General features: G+C 42.4%; 1 protein-coding gene across 2 annotated transcripts in view; it reads left to right on the forward strand.

Moving 5' to 3' along the window:
- Nucleotides 1-19063: 19063 nt before the first annotated feature.
- LOC139396411 (striated muscle preferentially expressed protein kinase-like) overlaps nucleotides 19064-24983 on the forward strand; it is a 134205-nt gene continuing 128285 nt past the window's right edge. Inside the window, exon 1 of one of the 2 annotated variants that reach the window (XM_071143451.1) lies at nucleotides 19064-20305. In XM_071143451.1, the coding sequence (XP_070999552.1) occupies nucleotides 19879-20305 (427 nt within the window). In that variant the 5' untranslated portion in view covers nucleotides 19064-19878. The remainder of the gene's footprint in view (nucleotides 20306-24983) is intronic. The other variant, XM_071143459.1, reaches the window with a different exon arrangement.

Raw genomic sequence — 24983 nt, forward strand, 5'->3', positions numbered from 1 at the left:
TTATTATCTTTTGTCTCTGTGTTTCATAACTTTCCTTCAACTCGCAATTCACAGGAGAAAGCATCCCAACAAGCCAAACAGCACCCATCTGTCTCGCTATGTGTGGGCCATCTGATGCTATCTGGTCAAAATGAGTATGACATTGTTGCCGCCTATAACATTGAATACAATGGAAGCCAGCGAGAATTGGCCTCCCTTGATAAAAAACAGTACAAAACATTTGCCAATCAGCATTGAGCTGAGCTGAGCAAGCTCAACTGTGAATTGTCCTGGTGCACCAAAAAAAAAGTGTCAAGGGAAGCCAGCTTGGATTTTGGCTTGACTCAAATCAAATCGCATTGAGAGCATACGTCATTGACAGAAATAACTTCAATTGTTGCATCTCGTTGTGTTGTTGTCGTCCGGTGGCTAACTAGCTAAAATTGGCACGTTCCTAAATTAGCCATGGATGGATAAAGGAATTTGGACTTGTGGTTGTACTTAATTCTCCGTACTGGCCAATGATTATAATGGTGATTCTGATCCAACCATTAACTCATACATTGTTGTGCCCCTGGCCTGAGAGGATGGAAGTTCAATATGTAGCTAGATGTAGAAGGCTAATGCTAACTAGATAATGTTGCCCATGAATTTAAGCAAGCAAGCAAGCATTTTAGCCAGATAGCCTAGGACAACAAAAAATAAAGTCTACACTGCATGACTGATAGACCGTTTCATCATGAAAGAGAGGAGGATGGCATTGGCGTTTCTCTACAAGTAGGGTGAGTCAACATGTTTTTCTACTTGCACGAATGCACACAGAAATCAGAATCATGGACAGCCACATCATATTTAGCTTATGTTGATTGGACTAAATTGTTTTTGGTATATTTTAGTTGTCACTGTATTACACGAAGCAGGGGTCATTTGATAATGTTGAAATGTTGAAGTTGAAATGGTGCTGGAATAGTGGAGGCAGTGCTTTTCTGCCACTGTTTTCTTATTGTTTCGCCCTTTAGGCCTATATATTATGGTTGCAAGGCATATCAATTAACAGGTTAAAGAGCAAACAACGCAGTTAGCACAACACATAGGTTGTAATATGGCTTTTTGGAGGGGGGGGGGCTTACTTAAAAGTGTAAAATATCATGGCATTGCAACCAGAGCAACCACTTGTCATATTGTCAAGAAATATGTCCTGGGTTCACACGTCCCAGGTGAACACATGAAATACCGCTCTTGATCCAGAAGTTGAACCCTACACCGCACAATTATATGTATCCAACGTAATAAAATTGTTGTTAGTCATTACGGAGGTATGGTAAACAAAGAGTGTGATGTAAAAATATGTTTTTCTAATCAAAGCTTTAGAGGGAAAGAGAGGCAAGAAGACTTTCCTAGAAATATCCCATGGTGTATCATTGTGATGAAAAAAAAAATTGAACAATGAACATTGGAACCTATGGTGGAGGGCAATGACATATTTACACATCATATAATGAAATGATAAGCCTCCTATCTGTAATAAAGTATGGGACAGTGGGGTAAGTTGAGAATTAATCTTTACATTCAGCATCACTCCGTCAAGGGAACATAGTTTTTCACTTACAACAATTAGTCCGGGCATGGACTCCACAAGGTGTTGAAAGCTTTCCACAGGGATGCTGGCCCATGAAGACTCCAATGCGTCCCACAGTTGTGTCAAGTTGGCTGGATGTCCTTTGGGTGGTGGACCATTCTTGATACACAGGAAAAATATTTTGTCTTGCTCAGTCACTCTGTGAATGGCACACATACACAATCCATGTCTCAATTGTCTCAAGGCTTTAAAAAATCTCCTTTAATCTGTCTCCTCCCCTTCATCTACACTGATTGAAGAGGATTTAACGAGTGACATAAATAAGAGATCATAACTTTCACCTGGATTCACCTGGTCAGTCTATGTCATGGGTAGAGCATGTGTTCCTAATGTTTTGTTCACCCACCATATTTCAGCATGTCGTATATCCCTGGAAATAATCAGAATTCAAGTAAACATTGCACAAATAAAGTGGTCCCTTGGCAAAACTTACCGATGTGTACCCTGTGTACAGCATGGTATGTGCTTATCCACATACGGACACATAAGGAGGATTTTCTTCATCTATAGATGTCACAGTACTGAAAAAAGTGTGTACAATATGTAGAGGTTGTGATTCAAATGTGACTGTTATTGAGGTTTTTTAGTTTATTTATAAAAAAATTATATTGACAGTGCTTTTCAATAAGCTTCATAGTGCATTGGGGTAACTCACCCCACCTGCCACCACTGTGTACAGTAGCAGCACCAACCTGGGTGATGCACAGCGTCCATTTAATGCCAGAAAATCTCACCACACATCGGCTCTCACGGTGGAAGAGGTGAATGTCACAGGTAAGAAGTCCGATTCATGAAGTACTATTTTTGTTACTACAAAACATATTTTTTTTAGATGATACCTTATTTAGTCATAATTTCGCCCAGTTGCAATCCCTCAAGCCAAATAAGTTATTTATCCATGGCAGAAAACTCTTAGCAACGTTTGCTGTAATGTATTTTCTTCCTATACAGTCTATTTTTAATTGATACGCTTGAGTTTAGCATCACAATAGGCAAATAAAGATTGTAACTGCTGGAGTCTGTCATTTGTGTTTCCTTAATTGCCACAGCAAGTCCTGTATTAGGCTACTGATTTAGGATCAGCTTATAACACCTCAATCTTCGCTTAAACCATTGGTGATGCAACATGATCAGTGCTCTTCAAGATTGTTGAATCTTAAATCTTAAATAGAAATGTACCGATACTTTTTTGCTTAATATTTTCCCTTTTAGTGTCAGTTCTTAGAAATGCAGCTCTGTCAGACATGACAGAGGCCCAGTGGACAATTGGAAGAGAGCAGAACAAGAAAGTGATTAAAGGTAGGCCCACTGATCAAGCTACAGCAGAGACGTAGCTTCTCATATGTCCATCTACAATAAGTTATTGTCTCCCTCTCTCAAACAGGCTGTCAGTTCAAGTCTGCCAGTGGACTCTCTGTGACTCCCAAACAAACCCCTTACCCCTACCAACTTGCTCAGAAGGCCCAGCGCTGTCACGTGTCGCTGACGAAACTGGAGTTGACTTCCAGAAATTGGTGAAGAGATCAATGAACCCATCAACTTTGGGACACACTCGTGACTTGAATGAGTATAAATATAGCTCCACAGTGATGAGACTGCGATGTTGACATGAGGGAGACACCAGAAATGTGTCTCCCTCTCAAACAAAAATATAGGCTAAACACCAGTCATGTTTGACAAATATAATGTTAAACAACGTTATCGGCTTGATTCTGTCGACATAGGCAAGGCACGGTTTGTTAAGATCAAATGGTCACAAGAACGAGAGAAAGGGCAGTGCCAATTGCGCATAGCACATCACCCACCTTGCAATCTGAGTGGAGGGAATCCAGTACCTGCAAGTTTTATGTAATTTTTTGAGGCATGTCTTACCTTGTTTCAAAGTAGCCTAACCAAAATCTGACCATAGTCTAAACATTTCCTCATTAACATTATGCCATTGAAACCAGCATTTTCTCTTGTTCTGTTGGTTTTCAAATAAAATGTATTTTTATTTTTTATAATGTGAACAAACAATAGTTAGTCAACATTTAAAGCTAAACATTTTGATCTGTTGTATCTGCTTCGTGGGTGCTGCTTTTTAACATCTACAGGGTTTGTATAGAATTTGAATTTTTCGGCCCAGAACTGTCCTAGTCTGTTTTGAACAGCTCATTACATATTTTTTTTATTAACCCCGGGATGATAAAACCTGCTTCACCCGATGTAGTATGGATCTGCTATTTTCTTTACTTTAGAACCAGAACCCCCAACAGAAGCTAGCCAGCTAACTAGCTACTAGCTAGTAGTCAGCTAGCCACTGCTAGTGGTCATCAGCTAACCTTTAGCCCTGAAAACTGCCAGTCTGCAGAGCGAGATTCAACCCAGAGCTTACCGGACTCTTTTTCCCCACATCTCCGGAGACCTACCGCAAGCTCTGAACCTTTTCACTTGGATCATCGCAGCTAGCTAGGTGCTATACGAGTGGCTAACGTCTCTGTCCCGAAGGAAGCACCAATTAGCCTGGAGCTAGCCCATGCAAGGCTCATCTCCCGGCTGACTGAAGAGGTCCATAAGCCACTCCTTGGGCTACAATACCTATTTTGCCAATTGACCTGAATCCCTTTTACTGCCGATACGGAGCACCGCCGATCCTTAACGACTGGTCTACCGACGTAATCCGCCTGAGGGGATTCTCAACAGGCTCCTCCGTCGTGATGTCCCCTGAATGCCCACCTGCTAACCAGCTAGCCGCGGCATGCTAGCTGTCTAGAGCATATCGGACTGTTAGCTGAAGAGGTCCATCAGCAAATTTTTTTGGGCTACAATACCTATTTTGACAATTGGCCTGGACCCTTTTACTACACGGAGCCCTGCCGATCCATCACGACTGGTCTGCTGACGTAACTGCCCAAAGCGGCTGCAACTGACTCTCCGTCGTGACATCCCCTAAGGCCGTTCTACTGGCCTGCTAGCCGCGACCCGCGAGCTGTCTGAATCGCTGTGTCTCCAGCCCGGCAAGCTACTCATTAGACCCCATGATCACTTGGCTATGCATGTCTCTCCCTAATATCAATATGCCTTGTCATTTGCTCTTTTGGTTAGTGATTATTGTCTTATTTCACTGTAAAGCATCCAGCACTGCTCAATATGCCTTAGCTAACCTTTTTGTTCCACCTCCCCCACATGCGGTGACCTCACCTGGTTTAAATGGTGTCTCTAGAGACAAAATCTCCCTCATCGTCACTCAATGCCTAGGTTTACCTCCACTGTATTCACATCTTACCATACCCTTGTTTGTTTATTATGCCTTGAATCTATTATTCCGTGCCCAGAAACATGCTCCTTTTACTCTCTGTTCCGAACACACTAGACGACCAGTTATTATAGCGTTTAGCTGTACCCTTATCCTAATCCTCCATTGTTCCTCTGGTGATGTAGAGGTTAATAAATCCTGTTTGGGCTAGGGGCAGCATTTTCACTGTTGGAAGAAAAGCGTGCCCAGAGTAAACTGCCTCCTACTCTGTCTCAGATGGGAATATATGCATATTATTATTCCTGGTGGATAGAAAACACTCTGAAGTTTCTAAAACTGTTTGAATTATGTCTGTGAGTATAACAGAACTCATATGGCAGACAAAAACCTGTGAAGAAATCCAAACAAGAAGTGAGAACTCGATTTTCAAAACAGTCCATCTAAGTTACGGATGTGCATGCACTTCCTAGGGCTTCCACAAGATGTCACCGTCTTTAGATTCTGGTTGTATGATTCTACTATAAAGGACAGGCTCATAGGAGCTCTTTTACTGAGTGGTCTGGCAGAAAGCCTCGGTCTCATTGCGCACGGTCCTAGCGATAACAAGTTTTAATCCAGGCTCAGCAGCTCACAGATCACTACCTCATCCCCATACTGTTTTTTTTTGTTTTGCTCCTCCTAATTGCTAAATTGTAATTATTTCGCCACTATGGCCTATTTATTGCCTTACCTCCCTAATCTTACCTCATTTGCACACACTGTATATAGACTTTCCATTGTGTTACTGACTGTATGTTTGTTTTTTCCATGTGTAACTCTTTGTTGTTGTTTGTGTCGCACTGCTTTGCTTTATCTTGGCCAGGTTGTAGTTGTAAATGAGAACTTGCTGTCAACTGGCCTACCTGGTTAAATAAAGGTGAAATATAAATAAAAATTAAATGATGGGATGCCTATAATTTCAAGCCTTGAGTCACTATAACAATTGTATGTTTATCATTTTGAATTATGTCTATTGTACTTTGTCTAAAACGACTATTGATGTGCCTGTTTAAAGTGTGCATTTATGTTTTCTCCTAATTTGCACCTCTCATCTCGTTCTTGACCATTGGACTGGTGCAGGTGTTTCAGCCTGGCTCAGTGATTTCTGTGGTGGTGGTGTAGCCTGAGGAAATACAGAGCGTAGGGGTTGGTAATGTTCTTTAGATGCGCCATGATTGACTCAGTGTTCTGTCACTCATGGGACACTACGTCACTGCAAAATCGATAGGGAGAGCTAAAAAATTCAACCCCCTTGGGTTCTGCTGTATATTTATATTAGAACTGCCCAAGAAGGCTCAAGGTCATTGGCCACAGATACAATTAAGTCATATCAAGTTAGATCTACCATAGCTTTGATTGGACTAATCATGTCAACATCATACTTTCAAAATCTTAGTGAGCAAGCTAGACAAGCAGTCATCATGATGAATCAAGTCAACAATCTAATGGCAAATCCTTTTCAATCCTTGTCATTTGAAGACAAATTATATATGACACGTATCACATAAACATCACACAACAAGTTGGAAATCGCAAATTCAACAATGAGTGGTTTGGAAGGAATCACTGGCTAACTGCAAGCATTGCAAAGCAATCACTAGCCTGCTATTCAGTGGAGAGGGTGTGTGGTCCAAGTCTTGCTTTAAGGGTCTCTTTTTCAAGCTGTAAAAGGATGAACATTCACATGAAACACCATGGGCCTGAAAAGGTTGAATACATTGGCCATGCTGTCAATCAGCATGACTTCTGTGTTCAAAGCCACTGGAAACTCAGAACTGGGAAATCTTAGACTTCAGTAAGTTTAAGACATCTGAAAAAAAACTAACTCTGACTGGGAAAATACATATTAAATGGTCATCCACCTCTGAATTTGAAGTCGGGAACTCGTATATCCCTAAATCACCATAAATCCAGAAAATTCCAGCCTTTGTTGAAAAAGTTTGATGACATAATTTGCCCACGCGCCACCTTGCTGTTCAAGTGAGCACAGCACAACAAGGTGAGTCCAAAAATGGCTTGAATGCTGCTGCATAAATTATGTAATATGCCAGGGAATATGTATACTGTAGCTAAGAAAGTAATACTAAGTGTATGTTGTGTAGTAAGCTGTTAGCCCATGTGCCTTACCCTAATAATTTGATCCCTATCCCCCTCCTAACTTAGCCTACTGTTCTGACTTGGTGGTGCACATGTAGCCTATAGCCTGTTTTAATAAAATGTCTTCATTGAATATTGTAAGAGCTTTCATTGTCTGCTTATGTGTCCCCTTTACTTATCCTATGGTGCTGACTTGGTGTACAGGGAAAATACTGTGAGAACGGCCAATGTTCTGAATTCTGTCGCTGTACATTTCAAAAGTGCTGAACAAATAGTTATGTTGACTACGTCAGTCTTAGCACGCTCATTAATGTCTTCATCGAAATTGCCTCTTATCCACTCATCCACTCACTATTTCTTTATGTCATAGTTTGTACATCTCAATTGTCAGTAGAAACCACATTTGTTTAATGTAGAGACAAACAATTATGATGTTTTTGTCATGAAGTTAATTTATGAAAATCTCTATTTAGCAAACTAGCTGACTAGCTAACATTAGCCATATAGCTGTCTAACTAACATTAGCCAACTTGCTGGCTAGCTTTATGGGTGTTGTGACAAGAGTATGAAATTGTAATTTGTATTGATTAATGTTTTAGGGGCTCCTGAAACAACCAGCAAACAAAGCTGTTGTCTTATGAAACAGTGGATGTAAAGAATCTAGCTAGCTAAAGCATGTTACCTCCCTATATGAAATCCAAGATGGTAACCAATCAGTCTGTCCGTTTGTATCTGTGATCATTGAGATCAGAGTTGTAAGAGTTTTTATGTTAATGACCCTGATCCTGTTTACGGAGGAATGTATGCCTTTTTTTTAGGCTGGATCGTGTTGTGTTGTATGTTTTAATTATGTAATGTATTAATTGTTGCTGCCTTCTTGACCAGGTCTCCCTTGAAAAAGAGACTCTGGGTCTCAATGGGCTTTTCCTGGTAAAAAAAAGAAAAAAGAAAAGTACTACAAATTGAATGTACAATTTTGCAAGCTTGCCTTGATAATATTTGCCATGCAATGCAGCTAAAGTAACGTAGCTAGCTACAGTGCCTTGCGAAAGTATTCGGCCCCCTTGAACTTTGCGACCTTTTGCCACATTTCAGGCTTCAAACATAAAGATATAAAACTGTATTTGTTTGTGAAGAATCAACAACAAGTGGGACACAATCATGAAGTGGAACAACATTTATTGAATATTTCAAACTTTTTTAACAAATCAAAAACTGAAAAATTGGGCGTGCAAAATTATTCAGCCCCCTTAAGTTAATACTTTGTAGCGCCACCTTTTGCTGCGATTACAGCTGTAAGTCACTTGGGGTATGTCTCTATCAGTTTTGCACATCGAGAGACTGACATTTTTTCCCATTCCTCCTTGCAAAACAGCTCGAGCTCAGTGAGGTTGGATGGAGAGCATTTGTGAACAGCAGTTTTCAGTTCTTTCCACAGATTCTCGATTGGATTCAGGTCTGGACTTTGACTTTGCCATTCTAACACCTGGATATGTTTATTTTTGAACCATTCCATTGTAGATTTTGCTTTATGTTTTGGATCATTGTCTTGTTGGAAGACAAATCTCCGTCCCAGTCTCAGGTCTTTTGCAGACTCCATCAGGTTTTCTTCCAGAATGGTCCTGTATTTGGCTCCATCCATCTTCCCATCAATTTTAACCATCTTCCCTGTCCCTGCTGAAGAAAAGCAGGCCCAAACCATGATGCTGCCACCACCATGTTTGACAGTGGGGATGGTGTGTTCAGCTGTGTTGCTTTTACGCCAAACATAACGTTTTGCATTGTTGCCAAAAAGTTCAGTTTTGGTTTCATCTGACCAGAGCACCTTCTTCCACATGTTTGGTGTGTCTCCCAGGTGACTTTTGGCAAACTTTAAACAACACTTTTTATGGATATCTTTAAGAAATGGCTTTCTTCTTGCCACTCTTCCATAAAGGCCAGATTTCTGCAATATACGACTGATTGTTGTCCTATGGACAGAGTCTCCCACCTCAGCTGTAGATCTCTGCAGTTCATCCAGAGTGATCATGGGCCTCTTGGCTGCATCTCTGATCAGTCTTATCCTTGTATGAGCTGAAAGTTTAGAGGGACGTGGATTTGCAGTGGTCTGATACTTCTTCCATTTCAATATTATCGCTTGCACAGTGCTCCTTGGGATGTTTAAAGCTTGGGAAATATTTTTGTATCCAAATCCGGCTTTAAACTTCTTAACAACAGTATCTCGGACCTGCCTGGTGTGTTACTTGTTCTTCATGATGCTCTCTGCGCTTTTAACGGACCTCTGAGACTATCACAGTGCAGGTGCATTTATACGGAGACTTGATTACACACAGGTGGATTGTATTTGTCATCATTAGTCATTTAGGTCAACATTGGATCATTCAGAGATCCTCACTGAACTTCTGGAGAGAGTTTGCTGCACTGAAAGTAAAGGGGCTGAATAATTTTGCACGCCCAATTTTTCAGTTTTTGATTTGTTAAAAAAGTTTGAAATATCCAATAAATGTCGTTCCACTTCATGATTGTGTCCCACTTGTTGTTGATTCTTCACAAAAAAATACAGTTTTATATCTTTATGTTTGAAGCCTGAAATGTGGCAAAAGGTCGCAAAGTTCAAGGGGGCCGAATACTTTCGCAAGGCACTGTAACTATGTTATTGCTTATTGTGCAGTGGGGGATAAAAATACCTGTATGCCTATGGATGTGTAGCTAGGTATGTAGCCGGTCTGTGTATGAACCATTAAACGTTTAATATACATCTTAGTTCAGAACCTAGCTATGAACCTCAGCTATCATAACCAGTTGTATTAACTTCAAAACAGTCTGAATGCCATTAATGAAGCCTACAGATTGAGTAGAATATAATGACTTTGTGCCAAGGATGCAAGTTGTATACACATGTAGTTATTACCGTGCATGAGATTCCCACATTGTAGCCTGTACATTTCATATATTCACTGATCATGTACTCTACCTTGGCAAATAAAGTTGCAGTTCAGGTATGAATGCCTGTGAGAATCTTTTTCAGTCATATCCAATACCAGGAGTATCACATTTCAGTCTTTGAATGATGCTGTGTCTGCGTGTCTTTCACACCTCAGTATCTCCACTTGCACATCATCATCTGCACATCTAGCACTCCAGTGTTAATGCTGAAATGTAATTATTTTACCTCTATGGCCTATTTATTGCCTTACCTCCCTAATCTTACTACATTTGCACACACTGAACATAGACTTTTCTATGTTGTTATTGACTGCTTGTTTGTTTATCCCATGTGTAACTCTGTGTTGTTGTTTGTGTCACACTGCTTTGCTTTATCTTGGCCAGGTCGCAGGTGTAAATGAGAATGTGTTCTCGAATGGCCTACCTGGTTAAAAATAAATGTATAACAATTTGTGGTTACACAGTGGTTACACATTGTAACTATGCAATAAATAAGAAAAATGATTTAACTAGTTAAAGGCTGATTTTTTTATTCATCTATACAGAAATATAATTTATAAAGAGGGCAAAGATAACTGAACTAAATGACTAAAGCCCTGTAGCATTCACTTCTGTCATCATGAAGTGCTTTGAGAGACTTGTCAGGGATCATATCACCTCCACTTTTCCGGCCACCCTAGACCCACTTCAGTTTCCATACCGCACCGACAGGTCCACAGACGATGTAATCGCATCCCACTGCACACTGCCCTATCCCATCTGGACAAGAGGAATACCTATGTAAGAATGCTGTTCATTGACTACAACTCAGCATTCAACACCATAGTACCCTCCAAGCTCATCATCAAGCTGGAGGCCCTGAGTCTCAACCCCGCCCTGTGCAATTGGGTCCTGGACTTTCTGACAGGCTGCCCCCAGGTGGTGAAGGTAGAAAACAACATCTCCACTTTGCTGATCCTCAACACTAGGGCCCCACAAGAGTGTGTGCTCAGCCCCCTCCTGTACACCCTGTTCACCCACGACTGCTTGGCCATGCACGCCACCAACTCAATCATCAAGTTTGTAGACGACTCAACAGTAGTGGGCTTGATTACCAACAACGACGAGACAGCCTACAGGGAGGAGGTGAGGGCACTCAGAGTGTGATTTCAGGAAAACAACCTCTCACTCAACGTCAGCAAAACAAAGGAGATGATCGTGGACTTCAGCGAACAGCAGAGGGAGCATCCCCCATCCACATCGAAGGGACAGCAGTGGAGAAGGTGGAAAGTTTTAAATTCCTCGGCGTACACATCACAGAAAAACTGAAATGGTCCACCCACAGACAGTGTGGTGAAGAAGGCGAAACAGCACGTCTTCAACCTCAAATGGCTGAAGAATTTTGGCTTGTCACCCAAAACCCTGACAAACTTTTACAGATGCACAATCGAGAGCATCCTGTAGTGCTGTATCACAGACTGGTACGGCAACTGCACCGCCATCAACCGCAAGGCTCTCCAGAGGGTGGTGCGGTCTGCACGACGCATCACCGGGGACAAGCTACCTGCACTCCATCACACCTACAGCACCCGATGACACAGGAAGGCCAAAAAGATCATCAAGGACATCAACCACCCGAGCCACTGCCTGTTCACCCTGCTATCATCCAGAAGGCGAGGTCAGTACAGGTGCCTCAAAGCTGGGACCAAGAGACTGTAAAACAGCTTCTATTTCAAGGTCACCGGACTGTTAAACAGCCATCACCAACATAGAGAGGCTGCTGTCAACATACAGACTCAAATCTCTGACCACTTTAATAAATGGACTTAATAAAGGTATCACTAGTCACCTTAAATATCGCCACTTTAATAAAGTTTACATATCCTACATTATTTATCTCATGTGTATATACTGTTGTATACCATCTACTGCATCTTGCCAATGCCTATCATTAGTCACTTTAAATAACGCCACTTTAATAGTGTTTACATATCCTATGTCACTCATCTCATATGTATATACTGCTCTATACCATCAAAAGCATCTTGCTTACGTCGCATGGCCATCGCTTATCCATATATTTATATGTACATATTCTTATTCCTCCCTTACATTTGTGTGCATATGCTCACTCACACCAACAGATGCACACACAGACATGTTGTTGAGCTGAAAACTTAGTCACTTTGTGCATTTCTCTTTCAGATCTACCATGCACTCCACCACTATCTGACAGCCTCACCCAGAAGTGCATACTCTGGGCCTATCAAGACTCACACACATTATCCACAATGTAAATAAGTTGTAATTACTTGCTTATTTAATGTTTGCTCCATTTTATTTTACGATTGGAGATATCTACTCCTTCATATCCATTCTTAATATCTACATATTATTCGAAATATCTATCAAATCAAAGTGTGATTGATAATATTGTAAAAGACTATGGCTTAATGTTTTTTCCTGAGTTGAAATACAAGTCTCCCTCTCACACACATATTAGACCCAATGTAAATCAATTGTAAAAACGTGTTTATTTTATGTATGCTCCATTTTATTTGAGGAAAATATCTGCAATAAAGTACATTCACAGTTAAAGCAATGTCTTTGGTTTATTGGATATTTCTCTGAACACAATGTGTGACCAGAAGGAAGTTGGCAGACCTGCAACCCTTGGACTGTGTGTAGGTTTTTTCATTGAGCTGAAAAATAGAGGGATGGGGAGAGGGAGGGATGGGAGGAAGAGTGCAGTTTGAAGGTTTATCATTAATAACTGACACAATTCTATAATTAACACATATAATAATAATAATAATACATAGTGACCAATAGTTACTGTATTGTGATTGTTTAGTGTTTTATTTACTCAATCAAGCAGTGCCAGAAGAAGGAATCGAACCGTGTCTTAAAAGCAGAAGATCAGGTCAAATAAGGTCACCAAAATTTCCATTACAGCTATTCACGACTGGACCCCGGGGAAGAGCAGAGTACTGTGTGCCAAAAGGTTGAGAGATCTAATCCCCGCTGAGGATATGTTGAATGATAATTACTGTATAAATGGACATGCACAATGTAATCATGTGTCAAACATCCACATTGAAAATACTGTATCAGTATCTCTTGTTATTTTAATTTTTTACATTCATTTAACTAGGCAAGTCAGTTCAGAACAAATTTGTATTTAAATGACGTCCTACCTCGGTAAAACCCTCCCCTAACCCGGACGACGCTGGGCAAATTGTGCGCCGCCCTATGGGACCCCTGAGCACGGCCGGTTGTGATACAGCCCGGAATCGAACCAGGGTCTGATCTCTAACCTTACTAACAGACAAAGAGCTATGAATGGATCAGTGGTTTATCAACCAGGGCCTGGCTTGGCAACAGTAACAAGATGTGATGTATAATGATTTGTTTTTTGGGGGGGGTACATAAATGTTCCTGCAACATTCCCATGAAATGTGTCTAGAACATAAACTACCAGTCAAAAGTTTTAGAACACCTACTCATTCAAGGGTTTTTCTTTATTTTCACTATTTTCTACATTGTAGAAAAATAGTGATGACACCCAAATGATTAAATAACACATATGTAATCATGTAGCAACCAAAAAAGTGTAAAATAAATCAAAAAGACTTTACATTTGAGATTCTTCAAATAGCCACCCTTTGCCTTGATGACAGCTTCTTGGAACGGGAACGTTCCTATGAAAACGTTTTTTTCTAATGAGATTCTTCAGGGAATGTTCTTTAGAGTTGTGACAACGTTTGTTGTTCGCTGAGTGTAGCTTTTCAGAGCTGTCTTTTTCAGCTGGTTTACAAGGTCCTATGGCACCGATACCTATGACTGGTGGCTTTGATAAGCTTCATGGTAGGGTTTTTTCCCTGGGTCTATTTTTTATGTGTAGGGTCCAGCACTGGGTGCCAGCCGGTTACCAGTACTCGTCTTGCTGCCTAAACCGAGTGAGTCTCATTGTGACAGAAGTACCCCAAAAGTGGCATTGCCAATTGGATTACGTCACTGATTGCCAGAGCCCCCGAATCCAGAGTAGACCGGGCTTCAGGCAAACCTCGGTACATAAACACAGTTGTGAGTACCCAAAGATCCACAATGTTCAAGTGTACAAGAATTGTTGCGTCTCCCACATGTGGGTTCAATGAAAAAAAAAGTGTCATTCAGACACATTCAGACACAATCTCTCCCAGTCCACAAGGTGGCGTCCCACGCCTTCAGATGGCACCTAACGGGATGCTGCTGTCTGCTCCAACCAATGGCGTGCATGCGCAGTGTTGCTCTGCATCATACAAAATGTTATGTCTGGGTACAGGCTCCAATTCTTTGCTCTTCCCCGCGCTTTTGTGGCGTCATCACTTTGACTGCTCCCGAGGCCTCAGTGCCTGTTTTGGCGTCTCCAGACGCCAGCAATCCGAGTGGTTTCTATGTCAGATCCAGCACCGCTCGTACAGCCAGTATTTCCTGGTTCCGAAAAGTGGTCTGGACTTTCTCCCCCTTCTAGACTTGTGTCTTCAGCAAGCACCTCAGAGTCTATTCATTCAGAATGCTCATGAGCCACTACCGGCTATTACAATTGACTGGCTGTAGGCAAAAAGTTTTACACACATACTGCACATGCTGGTGTCCCAAACCAGAAAAATAGGTGTCTTCCATTTCAGGGTCTCGAGCGAGACTCACTCGCAAATCACATTTTTCTATCCACACAGGGGGTGTCCAGGTTTTGGCTCTGATAAGACCAATTTCGGCTGTATCACGCAGTGCGTTTCCGCCAGTGCCTACGCCTACTGGGGATGATGGCTTCTGTGATAGAAGCCGCTCCCCTGGGGCTATTGTTGTTGCAGCCTTTTCAGTGCTAGGTGCTAGTCGCTCACCTAGACGCATCTCCCAGCCTAACCGCTTACTTCTGGCGTCCCTGCCGGGGCTACGGTGGCGGACCAACTGTTATTGTCAGGGGACTCTAATGAGTTCAGTTTAATTCTACAGGGTGATCACGACAAATGCATCCCCCAGAGGGTGGGGGTGGGGTTATGGACAGAGGCGTGGAGCCTGGAGTTCCTAACGGTCTACCTGTCACTCAGGTGCTTCCTCCCACCTTTGTTGGACTGGCTTGTGCTGGACAATATTTACGATGGTGGTGGCATACATCAACAGAAGGTGGGGGACTCAGTCTCTCTCCCTTCTAACCTTGGTGATACCCATTGCTATGGAGCAGTGCGCACATACTCTCGCTTAGGGTGACGCATGTACCTGGTTGCCTCAACTCAGGTGCAGATCTTCTATCCAGGGCTGCTCTCTCTTAGGAGTGGTGGCCACACCCCTAGCTGGTCTCCCAGATGGGAAATGTTCGGCATGGCCAATGTAGACCTTTACGAGTCACGAGGAAGCACTCTTTATCCTCTGTTTCTCTCAATGAGGGACCCGAGTGCTCTGTTGGGAACGGATGCACTGATTGCTATGGATTTCACGTTTAAAAAGCATACAGTGCATTTGGAAAGTATTCAGACCCCTTGACTACTTCCACTTTATTTACATTACAGCCTTATTCTAAAAAAAATATTTGCACATTTATTTAAAAAAAGAAACATATACATTTCAAGTCGGAAGTTTACATACACCTCATCCAAATACAATTAAACTCGATTTTTCACACTTCCTGACATAAAGTCCTGACTGATGTCTTGAAATGTTGCTTCAATATATCCACATAATTTTCCTACCTCATGATGCCATCTATTTTGTGAAGTGCACCAGTTCCTCCTGCAGCAAAGCACCCCCACAACATGATGCTGCCACCCCCATCATGATTGGGATGGTGTATCATGGTTGGGATCATCTCTAGGAGAGAGAACGCGTCTCCTTCCTGAGCGGTATGACTGCTAAGTGGTCCCATGGTGATTATACTTGCATACTATTGTTTGTACAGATGAACGTGGTACATTCGGGTGTTTGGAAATTGCTCCCAAGGATGAACCAGACATTTGGAGGTCTACAATTTTTTTTCTGAGGTCTTGGCTGATTTCTTTTGATTTTCCCATGATGTCAAGCAAAGAGACACTGAGTTTGAAGATAGGCCTTGAAATACATCCACAGGTACACCTCCAATTGACTCAAATTATGTCAATTAGCCTATCAGAAGCTTCTAAAGCCATGACATCATTTTCTGGAAACTTCCAAGCTGTTTAAAGGCACAGTCAACCTAGTGTATGTTAACATTTGACCCACTGGAATTGTGATACAGTGAATTATAAGCGAAATAATCTGTCTGTAAACAATTGTTGGAAAAAGGACTTGTGTCATGCATAAAGTAGATGTCCTAACCGACTTGCCAAAACTATAGTTTGTTAACAAGACATTTGTGGAGTGGTTGAAAAACGAGTTTTAATGACTCCAACCTAAGTGTATGTAAACTTCCGACTTCAACTGTATATACCTTATTTACATAACTATTCAGACACTTTGCTGTGAGACTCGAAATTGAGCTCAGGTGCATCCTGTTTACATTAATCACAATTGAGATGTTTTCTAGAACTGGATTGGAGTCCACCTGTGGTATATTCAATTGATTGGACAAGATTTGGAAATTCACGCACCTGTCTATATAAGGTCCCACAGTTGACAGTGCATGTAAGAACAAAAACCAAGCCATGAGGTTAGCGAAATTGTCCATAGAACTGTGAGACAGGATTGTGTTGAGGCACAGATCTGGGGAAGAGTACCAAAAAACCTCTGCAGCATTGGAGGTACCCAAGAAACACAGTGGCCTCCATCATTCTTCAATGGAAGAAGTTTGGAACCAGTTAGCTGCTCGGCCAAACTGAGCAATTGGGGAAGAAGGGCCTTGGTCAGCGAGGTGAGCAAGAACCCGATGGTCACTCTGACAGAGCTCCAGAGTTCCTCTGTTTAGATGGGAGAACCTTCCATAAGGAAAACCATCTCTGCAGCACCCCACCAATCAGGCCTTTATGGTAGAGAGGCCAGATGGAAGCCACTCATCAGTAAAAGGCATATGACACCCCGCTTGAAGTTTTCCATAAGGCACCTAAAGGACTCTCAGACCTTGAGAATCAAGATTATCTGGTCTGATGAAACCAAGATTGAACTCTTTGCCCTGAATGCCAAGCGTCACATCTGGAGGAAACCTGGCACCATCCCTACGGTGAAGCATGGTGGTGGCGGCATCATGCTGTGGAGATGTTTTTCAGTGGCAGGGACTGGGAGATTAGTCAGGATCAAGAGAAAGATGAATGGAGCAAAGTACAGAGAGATTCTTGATGAAAACCTGCTCCAGAGGACAACAACCCTAAACACACACCCAAGACAACGCAGTAGTGGCTTCGGTACAAATCTCTAATGTCCTGGAGTGGCCCAGCCAGAGCCCGGACTTGAACCCAATCAAACATCTCTGGTGAGACCTGAAAAAAGCTGTGCAGTGACGCTCCCCATCCAACCTGACAGAGCTTGTGGGGATCTGCAGGGAAGAATGGTAGAAACTCTCCAAATACATGTCTACCAAGCTTGTAGCGTCATACCCAAGAAGACTCGAGACTGTAAACGCTGACACAGGTGCTTCAACAAAGTACTGAGTAAATGGTCTGAATACTTATGTAAATGTGATATTTATTTTTTTTAAACCAGTTTTTGCTTTGTCCTTATGGGGTATTGTGTGTACATTGATGAGGGAACTTTTTCTTTTTTATCCGAATAATGCTGTAACGTAACAAACTGTGGAAAAAGTCAAGGGGTCTGAATACTTTCAAAATTGCCTGTACATGGCGGCTATTTCAGAATGTCATGTGTGAATTGATGGTGCCACTCCAGGGTCTCTTCCGCCAGTGGTGCAGTTCCTCAAAGGGTGTGCACTGGCTCAGACCAGTCTCTAAACCTATTGCAGCCACTCAGGATTTAGCTTTGGTTTTGGGTGCTCTGTGTGTGACCCCTTTGAACCACAGGAGGCTGTGGATCTGAGTTTCCTCTCCTACAATAACTACCTGCTCATGGCTTTGACCTCAGATATGCGTGTTGGGGACCTCCACGTTTAACACCCTTCCTGTACTCAGTTCGCCCTGTGTGATGTTGCGTCCAAATGCAACCTTCACCCCAAAAGTCATGGCTATGTCCTACAGGTCTTAAGCTTTTTTTGTTGTTGATATTTCCCTTTTCAACTTGCTTTTGCCCGGGCATATCCAGTTCTGTGACTAGCTTTTTATCTGTTTTGCTAATCCAGCTCACCAGATTTGTGTCTGTTTTACTTGTGAAGCTCGCGACTGGGTGCTCTCTAGGCAGAGCATCTCCCACTGGATTGCGGAGACTATCTCCCTGGCATATAGCAGCAAGGGACAAGGGTTACCTAGCAGTGTACGTGCCCACTCCACTGGGGTCTGGCAGAGTCTTGGGCGTTATTTAAAGGGTTGACTTTAGGGGAAATTTGTGTTGTGGCGGGTTGGGCTTCAGTGTGCTTACAGCTGGGACAGGGGAAGGTCACTAGGCAGCATGCAGTGTGCGCAACTCCCAGAATACCGCTTCTTGTGGGGTCAAGGTCTTGGAGGTCTGCAGTGGACCGTTTCATTTAGTATTTGCTGGGCTCAGCTTTGGGCTTGATTTCATTTCCCCATAGTAGTGTTGTACCAAGAGTACTAACTGAAAGGGAACGTAACATTATGACTATAGATACTGTTCCCTGAAGGAGGGAAATGAGGTACAACACCAGTTTGGCCCCGCACCGTCCATTCCTGGGCTCGGTGAAGAACAGTATTTAATTGAAGGAATAAATCTGAGCTTCACGTTTATCACCTGTGGAAGGCCGGGCTTCCAGCAAGGTGCTGATTTCATTGGCCTTGTCAGGCTTGATTTTAGTTTTTCAATCGAGTTTGTGGGGTGTGACTACACCATAGTCGTGTTCTACCTCGTTTCCCTCCTTTAGTGAATGGTAGTAATAATCATAATGTTATGTTTTGGCCCTCCTGAATACATTTTGTGAAGTTACTTGTCAGCTTCTGCGTTTGACCTACAAATCAAATCAAACCTCCCTGCTCACTGTGGCACCATCCCACATGCACTGGAGACCACACGATTGGTTAACAATTACAAGGGGGCAGGAGCTAAGGGGGACAGGGCAGACATATCAGCATGCAGCTGTCATTCTGATGCCTTCTGGTTGTGTGGCTGTCTCTTCCCCTAAGGACCTGCCTGGCAGAGGTTGCGGGAGATCATGAGTGAGAAAGCTTAGCTCTTTTGGGACAAGAGCGGGGACAGACAGTGTACATTTGATGTGACTGAGCCTGGTGCATACTGAATTGGAAACAAAGTGAGTTTGTCAGCCAATCCTAAGGGTCAAACTGGGAAGTTTACAGATTTACAAGAGTTCAGTGCACGTTTTCTTTGACTCACGCTAAACGAGTTCAAGCCAAGGACCGGCTCAAGAGGGTTGAGAAGCAAGAGAAACCAGCCAGGGGAAAGGAAGGTGAAAGGCAGAGGCCATCAACTTCTAGAAGGCAAGACTGGGAGCTGTTAATGCAACATGATCCTGTGGGTCTTGCCCTAAAAATACCGCCAGGCAGGAGAACGTGCACAGACTGTATGTGCCTAATTTTCCCAATTGGACTTCCAAAGCCGTCACAATTTTTTTTTTTGGCTTGGGCACTTTGAAGGTAATCTAATCCAATGTAATGAAGTTTATTTGCTTTAGAACTTTGATAGCAGAAGTTACAGGGATATTCTTAGCAATACATGAGCCCATTCAAACCACTTTAAAAGTTAGTGTTACATTTGAAAGGCTAAACAATAGTTATAATAATCAAAATGATCAAGTCTAGATGGGAAACTTACTTTTAATCTTCTCTTGAATCTCTCTACGTCAACCATCTACAAGAAATTGAGAAAAAGGGTCCAGTAAACATTGGGACCCATTTTGAATACGCAGCTAATGCTATTATAAGAAGGCATCACTGTGACAATGAAAAAGGCAGAGGTGCAGATGACCCTGAAGAAGGGAGCAGATGAGCGGGTGCGCAACGTCCCTAGCCCCATCTTCCTGCCAAAACGGGCCAAAGCCAATCCTAACCCCGATCAGATGGTCCCCGACTCGGGGGCCTCCGCGTTTCCCACCCAGACCCCTCCTGTGTTTGTACGCAAAATGAGGAACGCTGCTGTGGGTACTGGCTGCGATATCCGCCTGAAAGTGGCGGTGGCAGGAGACCCGCAGCCCTCGCTCTACTGGTACCACAATGACGACCTGCTGAATATGGATAATCAGGAATACGGGGGCCTCTGGATCAGGGACTGCAAGCCCAGTGACGCCGGCCTTTACACCTGCATTGCCAACAACCATCTTGGGGAGGTGCGGAGTAGTGCCGTGCTCGCCGTCCTGGACCTGGGGGAAGGTAATGTAGACAGGTCACTTATGCTATTGTTTTGTGTTAAAAGTCCTTGTCCTCTTATCAATGTGTTTTTCTACTCAGTTCTGGCACAATCAAGGATGTTTTGGGGCCATGTTTTGGCGTCCCCCCATACATGCCCCCAATTAATACTCCCAGGTGTTTCAAGCCATTCATACTTAAGTATTGATCCAAGAATATGTGAGCAAATAAGGTTTGAGATTATTTAGAAAAACTTAAGCCGTTTACATTATCTCCACATTGTCATGAATTGACAGTTTACCTATTGAATCTCTCAATGCTCAAAGCTTGTGGAAAGTTGAAGGGTTCACATGAATAGCATAATGAATCATTTAATTGAACCAGTCATAATGCGTGATTTGATTTGTAGCTATGTTTGTGCAGAGCTAAAGAGGGATTAATAGTGAAGACCAACAAAGACACAGTGGCAATGTGATAATGGACAACTTGTCCAACAGGCTGTACATTTGTAATGGTGGATCATAGGGAAGAGTTGGGTAACACTTGACATACATCCTGCAAGTATAATGTATTATGATGTAGTTATAATGCATTTTATGACTATATGCCCGCCTTATAATGTTGTGTCATCATTTATGATGATCCTGACTAACCAGCCATTTTGAGTCAGTTGAAATGAGGAAAGCATTGTGTAAGTCATATATGCTTACAACACACCATAAAGAATTATAAGTTCATGCTTCAAGTTAAGTGTTACCAACAGTTTTATAGAGGTTAGAGTGCTTTATCCTCCTGGGTTACCTTGTTTTGTCCTGATGACTGAATCCTGAGGCCTGTTTTGTGGCTGCAGGAGTGATAGGATATCCAAAATCACTGCATAGAAGTATGGCAGCCTATATATATGACATGTTGCTTTAGGGTTGTGTTTGTAAACTGCATCAGGTTAATAAAGTAATAGTCTAATAAGTCTCGAACTTCCATAATCTCAAATAGAATTATGTAATATAATGTATTATAGCATGGCTCTGTCTTGTTTGGAGTTCTTGGGTCCTGGATCAGCAGGATGTTCGAGATTGACCAAATTGGATATCCTGAGGAAGTCGGGAAAACCTTCAAAACTGTCCACTAGGGGCAAGTAGGCTTGGGTTTTACTAGGGTGTTGTGGACTAGGGTGGTAGATGTATGACTCTGGATTAGAAGGTTGTGTATTCAATCCCATTTGTGGACAGTTTTTTATTTATTTGAACCCTATCCCAAACCTTCACACTTACCTTAACCATTTTGAATGAGTTCCTAAATTTAACCCTTAACTTAGAAATTTGACATTTGGAGATATGGAACGATACAACTACATCTCAGACAGAGTTCAGAGTACCTCCCCATACTGTTTTATTTACTTTTCTGCTCTTTTGCCCACCAGCATTTCTACTTGCACATCACCATCTGCTCATCTATCTCTCCAGTGTAATTTTGCTAAATTATAATTACTTCGCTACTATGGGCTATTTATTGCCTTACCTCCTTATGCCATTTGCACACACTGTATATAGACTTTCTTTTTTTTCTATTGTACGCTTGTTTATTCCATGTGTAACTCTGTGTTGTTGTTTGTGTCGCACTGCTTTGCTTTATCTTGGCCAGGTCGCAGTTGTAAATGAGAACTTGTTCTCAACTAGCTTACCTGGTTAAATAAGGTGAAATTAAATACAAATATTTAAAAAACAGAGCAGCAGAAGCAACAAAAACCCTTTGGAATTTGACGTTTGGAGCAAGTTCGAAATTTGACATTTAAAGAAAATGGATGAATGTCTAATTCTGCAGTGAGACTGTGAGAGCTTATTTCCTGCATATCTTTCCACATTTTCAGGATAAACTTTATCATGTTAGCGTTTCAGTCTAATTTTACATTTCCAGACTACCTGGATGTATGTTTAATCTACGATATTATAAACATACAGTGGCAGTGTGATTGAATCTAGCTCTCAGTCTTACATAGAGCCTTACATACGGATATGCATGTGTGTACAATCATTTGTAGGGTATGTGCTCATTATTAAATCAGTGACACCCTTTAGTTGTATGAAAATCCGCTATATGACTGATAGACCAAAGATTCAATGCATCCAGGAATCAGCACGCAATGATCACACTACTGAGCCAAGCTGAGCTGAGCCAAACCAAGCTGTATTGGGCTGACCTAGTTACGCATCCACCATAGTTGCTGGAACCGTGTTGAAAAGCAAAGTGTGAAAATATCAGAGCAAACACAGTTTTGTTCAGGTCTGGATGATAGTATGAAAAGGGTAATAGATGCTGTTTGGAAATACATAAATATGCCTGTCTTTTGGCCATGTTTGTCTTGTAGGATGGGTTGACTGGTCTTGATCATCAGATGTAATACCAGGTATTCAGTGGTATACAGATCTAGCGTTTTTACCCTGGCTAAAGCCTGCTCCCAATCAGAGGAATTACTGTTTCAAACATGCCTAACATCTCCTGTTCGCACTGCAGCTTCTTTCATTGCTGGCGTCGGGTACATTTTTTTAAGGCAGTAACTTTTACAGTACAAGTTGTTTGTGTGGAACAAGCATTCAATAAAATTGGATTATACTGCAGCTTATACTCTTGTGATATTATTATGCAACACTTGAGAGTTTCTTATTTTCGTACAGAAATTACAGTATGTGATTCAAATATCACCTGTATGGTATACATATTTTAGGACACCCTCAGCTTCAACAGCCTCCTCTGTCTTTACTGCTACAATGTGCTTTTCAATCAAATGGGTGTAAACAAATGATTTCTTGCTCTTTAACTCTTGAAACTGTCCTCACTTGAAACTCTGTGTTTCAGTCCTCAGCCCTGACTGTGCCTAGTCTACAGCTGTCCTATCAGTCATTGGTAGTGCCTCTCTCTCTCCCTTCTCTCTCACTATCGCCTTCCCCCTCATAGACGACCATCTCTGCACCGCATGTTATTTATACCCATGGAATGTGCCAGGCCTCAGATTTGTGTAATGTTAATAGGCCACAGTGTCTCCAATTACACAGGAAGACATCACAGCTAATAATAGACACACCCCACTGGAAGAGGTTTTCAGAGGTCTCTATTATCAAAACTAAAATCTGAATGACCAGGGAATGAGACACATTTTATTTCAAACCCACACATCCTCTCAAAACATGTTGATACTATATTCTGAAGATGCCCACTCAGTACAGTAGATATCCGTGGTCAGCCTATAGTACCCAGGAGTATGATTTTAGCTAAACTGGCTTATTGGTTGGGGTTAGGACGGTTACCTGGCCAGTACCACACAAATACAAGGCCTTTTAACACTTGGCTCAGACAGAGGTCGGCTTCGTGCCTACCCAGCTAGCAATGAGGAATCGGCCCATCCTAACCCCTGTTCAACCTCTCTTCCGTATAGTCTGAGATCCCTAAAGATTGGAAAGCTGCCGCGGTCGTCCACCTCTTCATAGGGGGAGACACTCTAGACCCAAACTGTCTACAGACCTATATCTATCCTACCCTGCCTCTCCCATCGTACCTTCTCCGCTATGCAATCTGGTTTCCGAGCTCGTCATGGGTGCACCTCAGCCACGCTCAAGGTCCTAAACGATATCATAACCGCCATCGATACAAGACAATACTGTGCAGCAGTCTTCATCGACCTGGCCAAGACTTTCAACTCTGTCAATCACCACATTCTTATTTGCAGACTCAACAGCCTTGTTTCTCAAATGACTGCCTCGCTTGGTTCACCAACTACTTCTCAGATAGAGTTCAGTGTGTCAAATCGGAGGGCCTGTTGTCCGGACCTCTGGCAGTCTCTATGGGGGTGCCACAGGGTTCAATTCTCGGGCCAACTCTTTTCTCTGTATACATCAATGATGTCGCTCTTGCTGCTGGTGATTCTCTGATCCACCTCTACGCCGACGACACCATTCTGTATGCTTCGGGCCCTTCTTTGGACACTGTGTTAACAAACCTGCAGACAAGCTTCAATGCCATACAGCTCTCCTTCCGTGGCCTCCAATTGCTCTTAAATGCAAGTAAAACTAAATGCATGCTCTTCAAACGATCGCTGCCCGCACCCGCCCGCCCGACTAGCATCAATACTCTGGAGGGTTCTGACTTATAATATGTGGACAACTACAAATACCTAGGTGTCTGGTAAGACTGTAAACCTTCCAGACTCACATTAACCTCTTGATATTCCCAAACCCGCATGTGGTAGCGTAATCGCATCACCGGGGGCAAACAACCTGCCCTCCAGGACACCTACACCACCCGATGTCACAGGAAGGCCATAAAGATCATCAAGGACAACAACCACCCGAGCCACTGCCTGTTCACCCCGCTATCATCCAGAAGGCGAGGTCAGTACAGGTGCATCAAAGCTGGGACCGAGAGACTGAAAAACAGCTTCTATCTCAAGGCCATCAGACTGTTAAACAGCCACCACTAACATTGAGTGGCTGCTGCCAACACACTGACTCAACTCCAGCCACTTTAATAATGGGAATTGATGGGAATTGATGTAAAATATATCACTAGCCACTTTAAACAATGCTACTTAATATAATGTTTACATACCCTACATTATTTATCTCATATGTATACATATATACTGTACTCTATATCATCTTCTGCATCTTTATGTAATACATGTATCACTAGCCACTATGCCACTTTGTTT

This window comes from Oncorhynchus clarkii, chromosome 3, assembly GCF_045791955.1.
Source record: "Oncorhynchus clarkii lewisi isolate Uvic-CL-2024 chromosome 3, UVic_Ocla_1.0, whole genome shotgun sequence".
Lineage (NCBI taxonomy): Eukaryota > Metazoa > Chordata > Actinopteri > Salmoniformes > Salmonidae > Oncorhynchus > Oncorhynchus clarkii.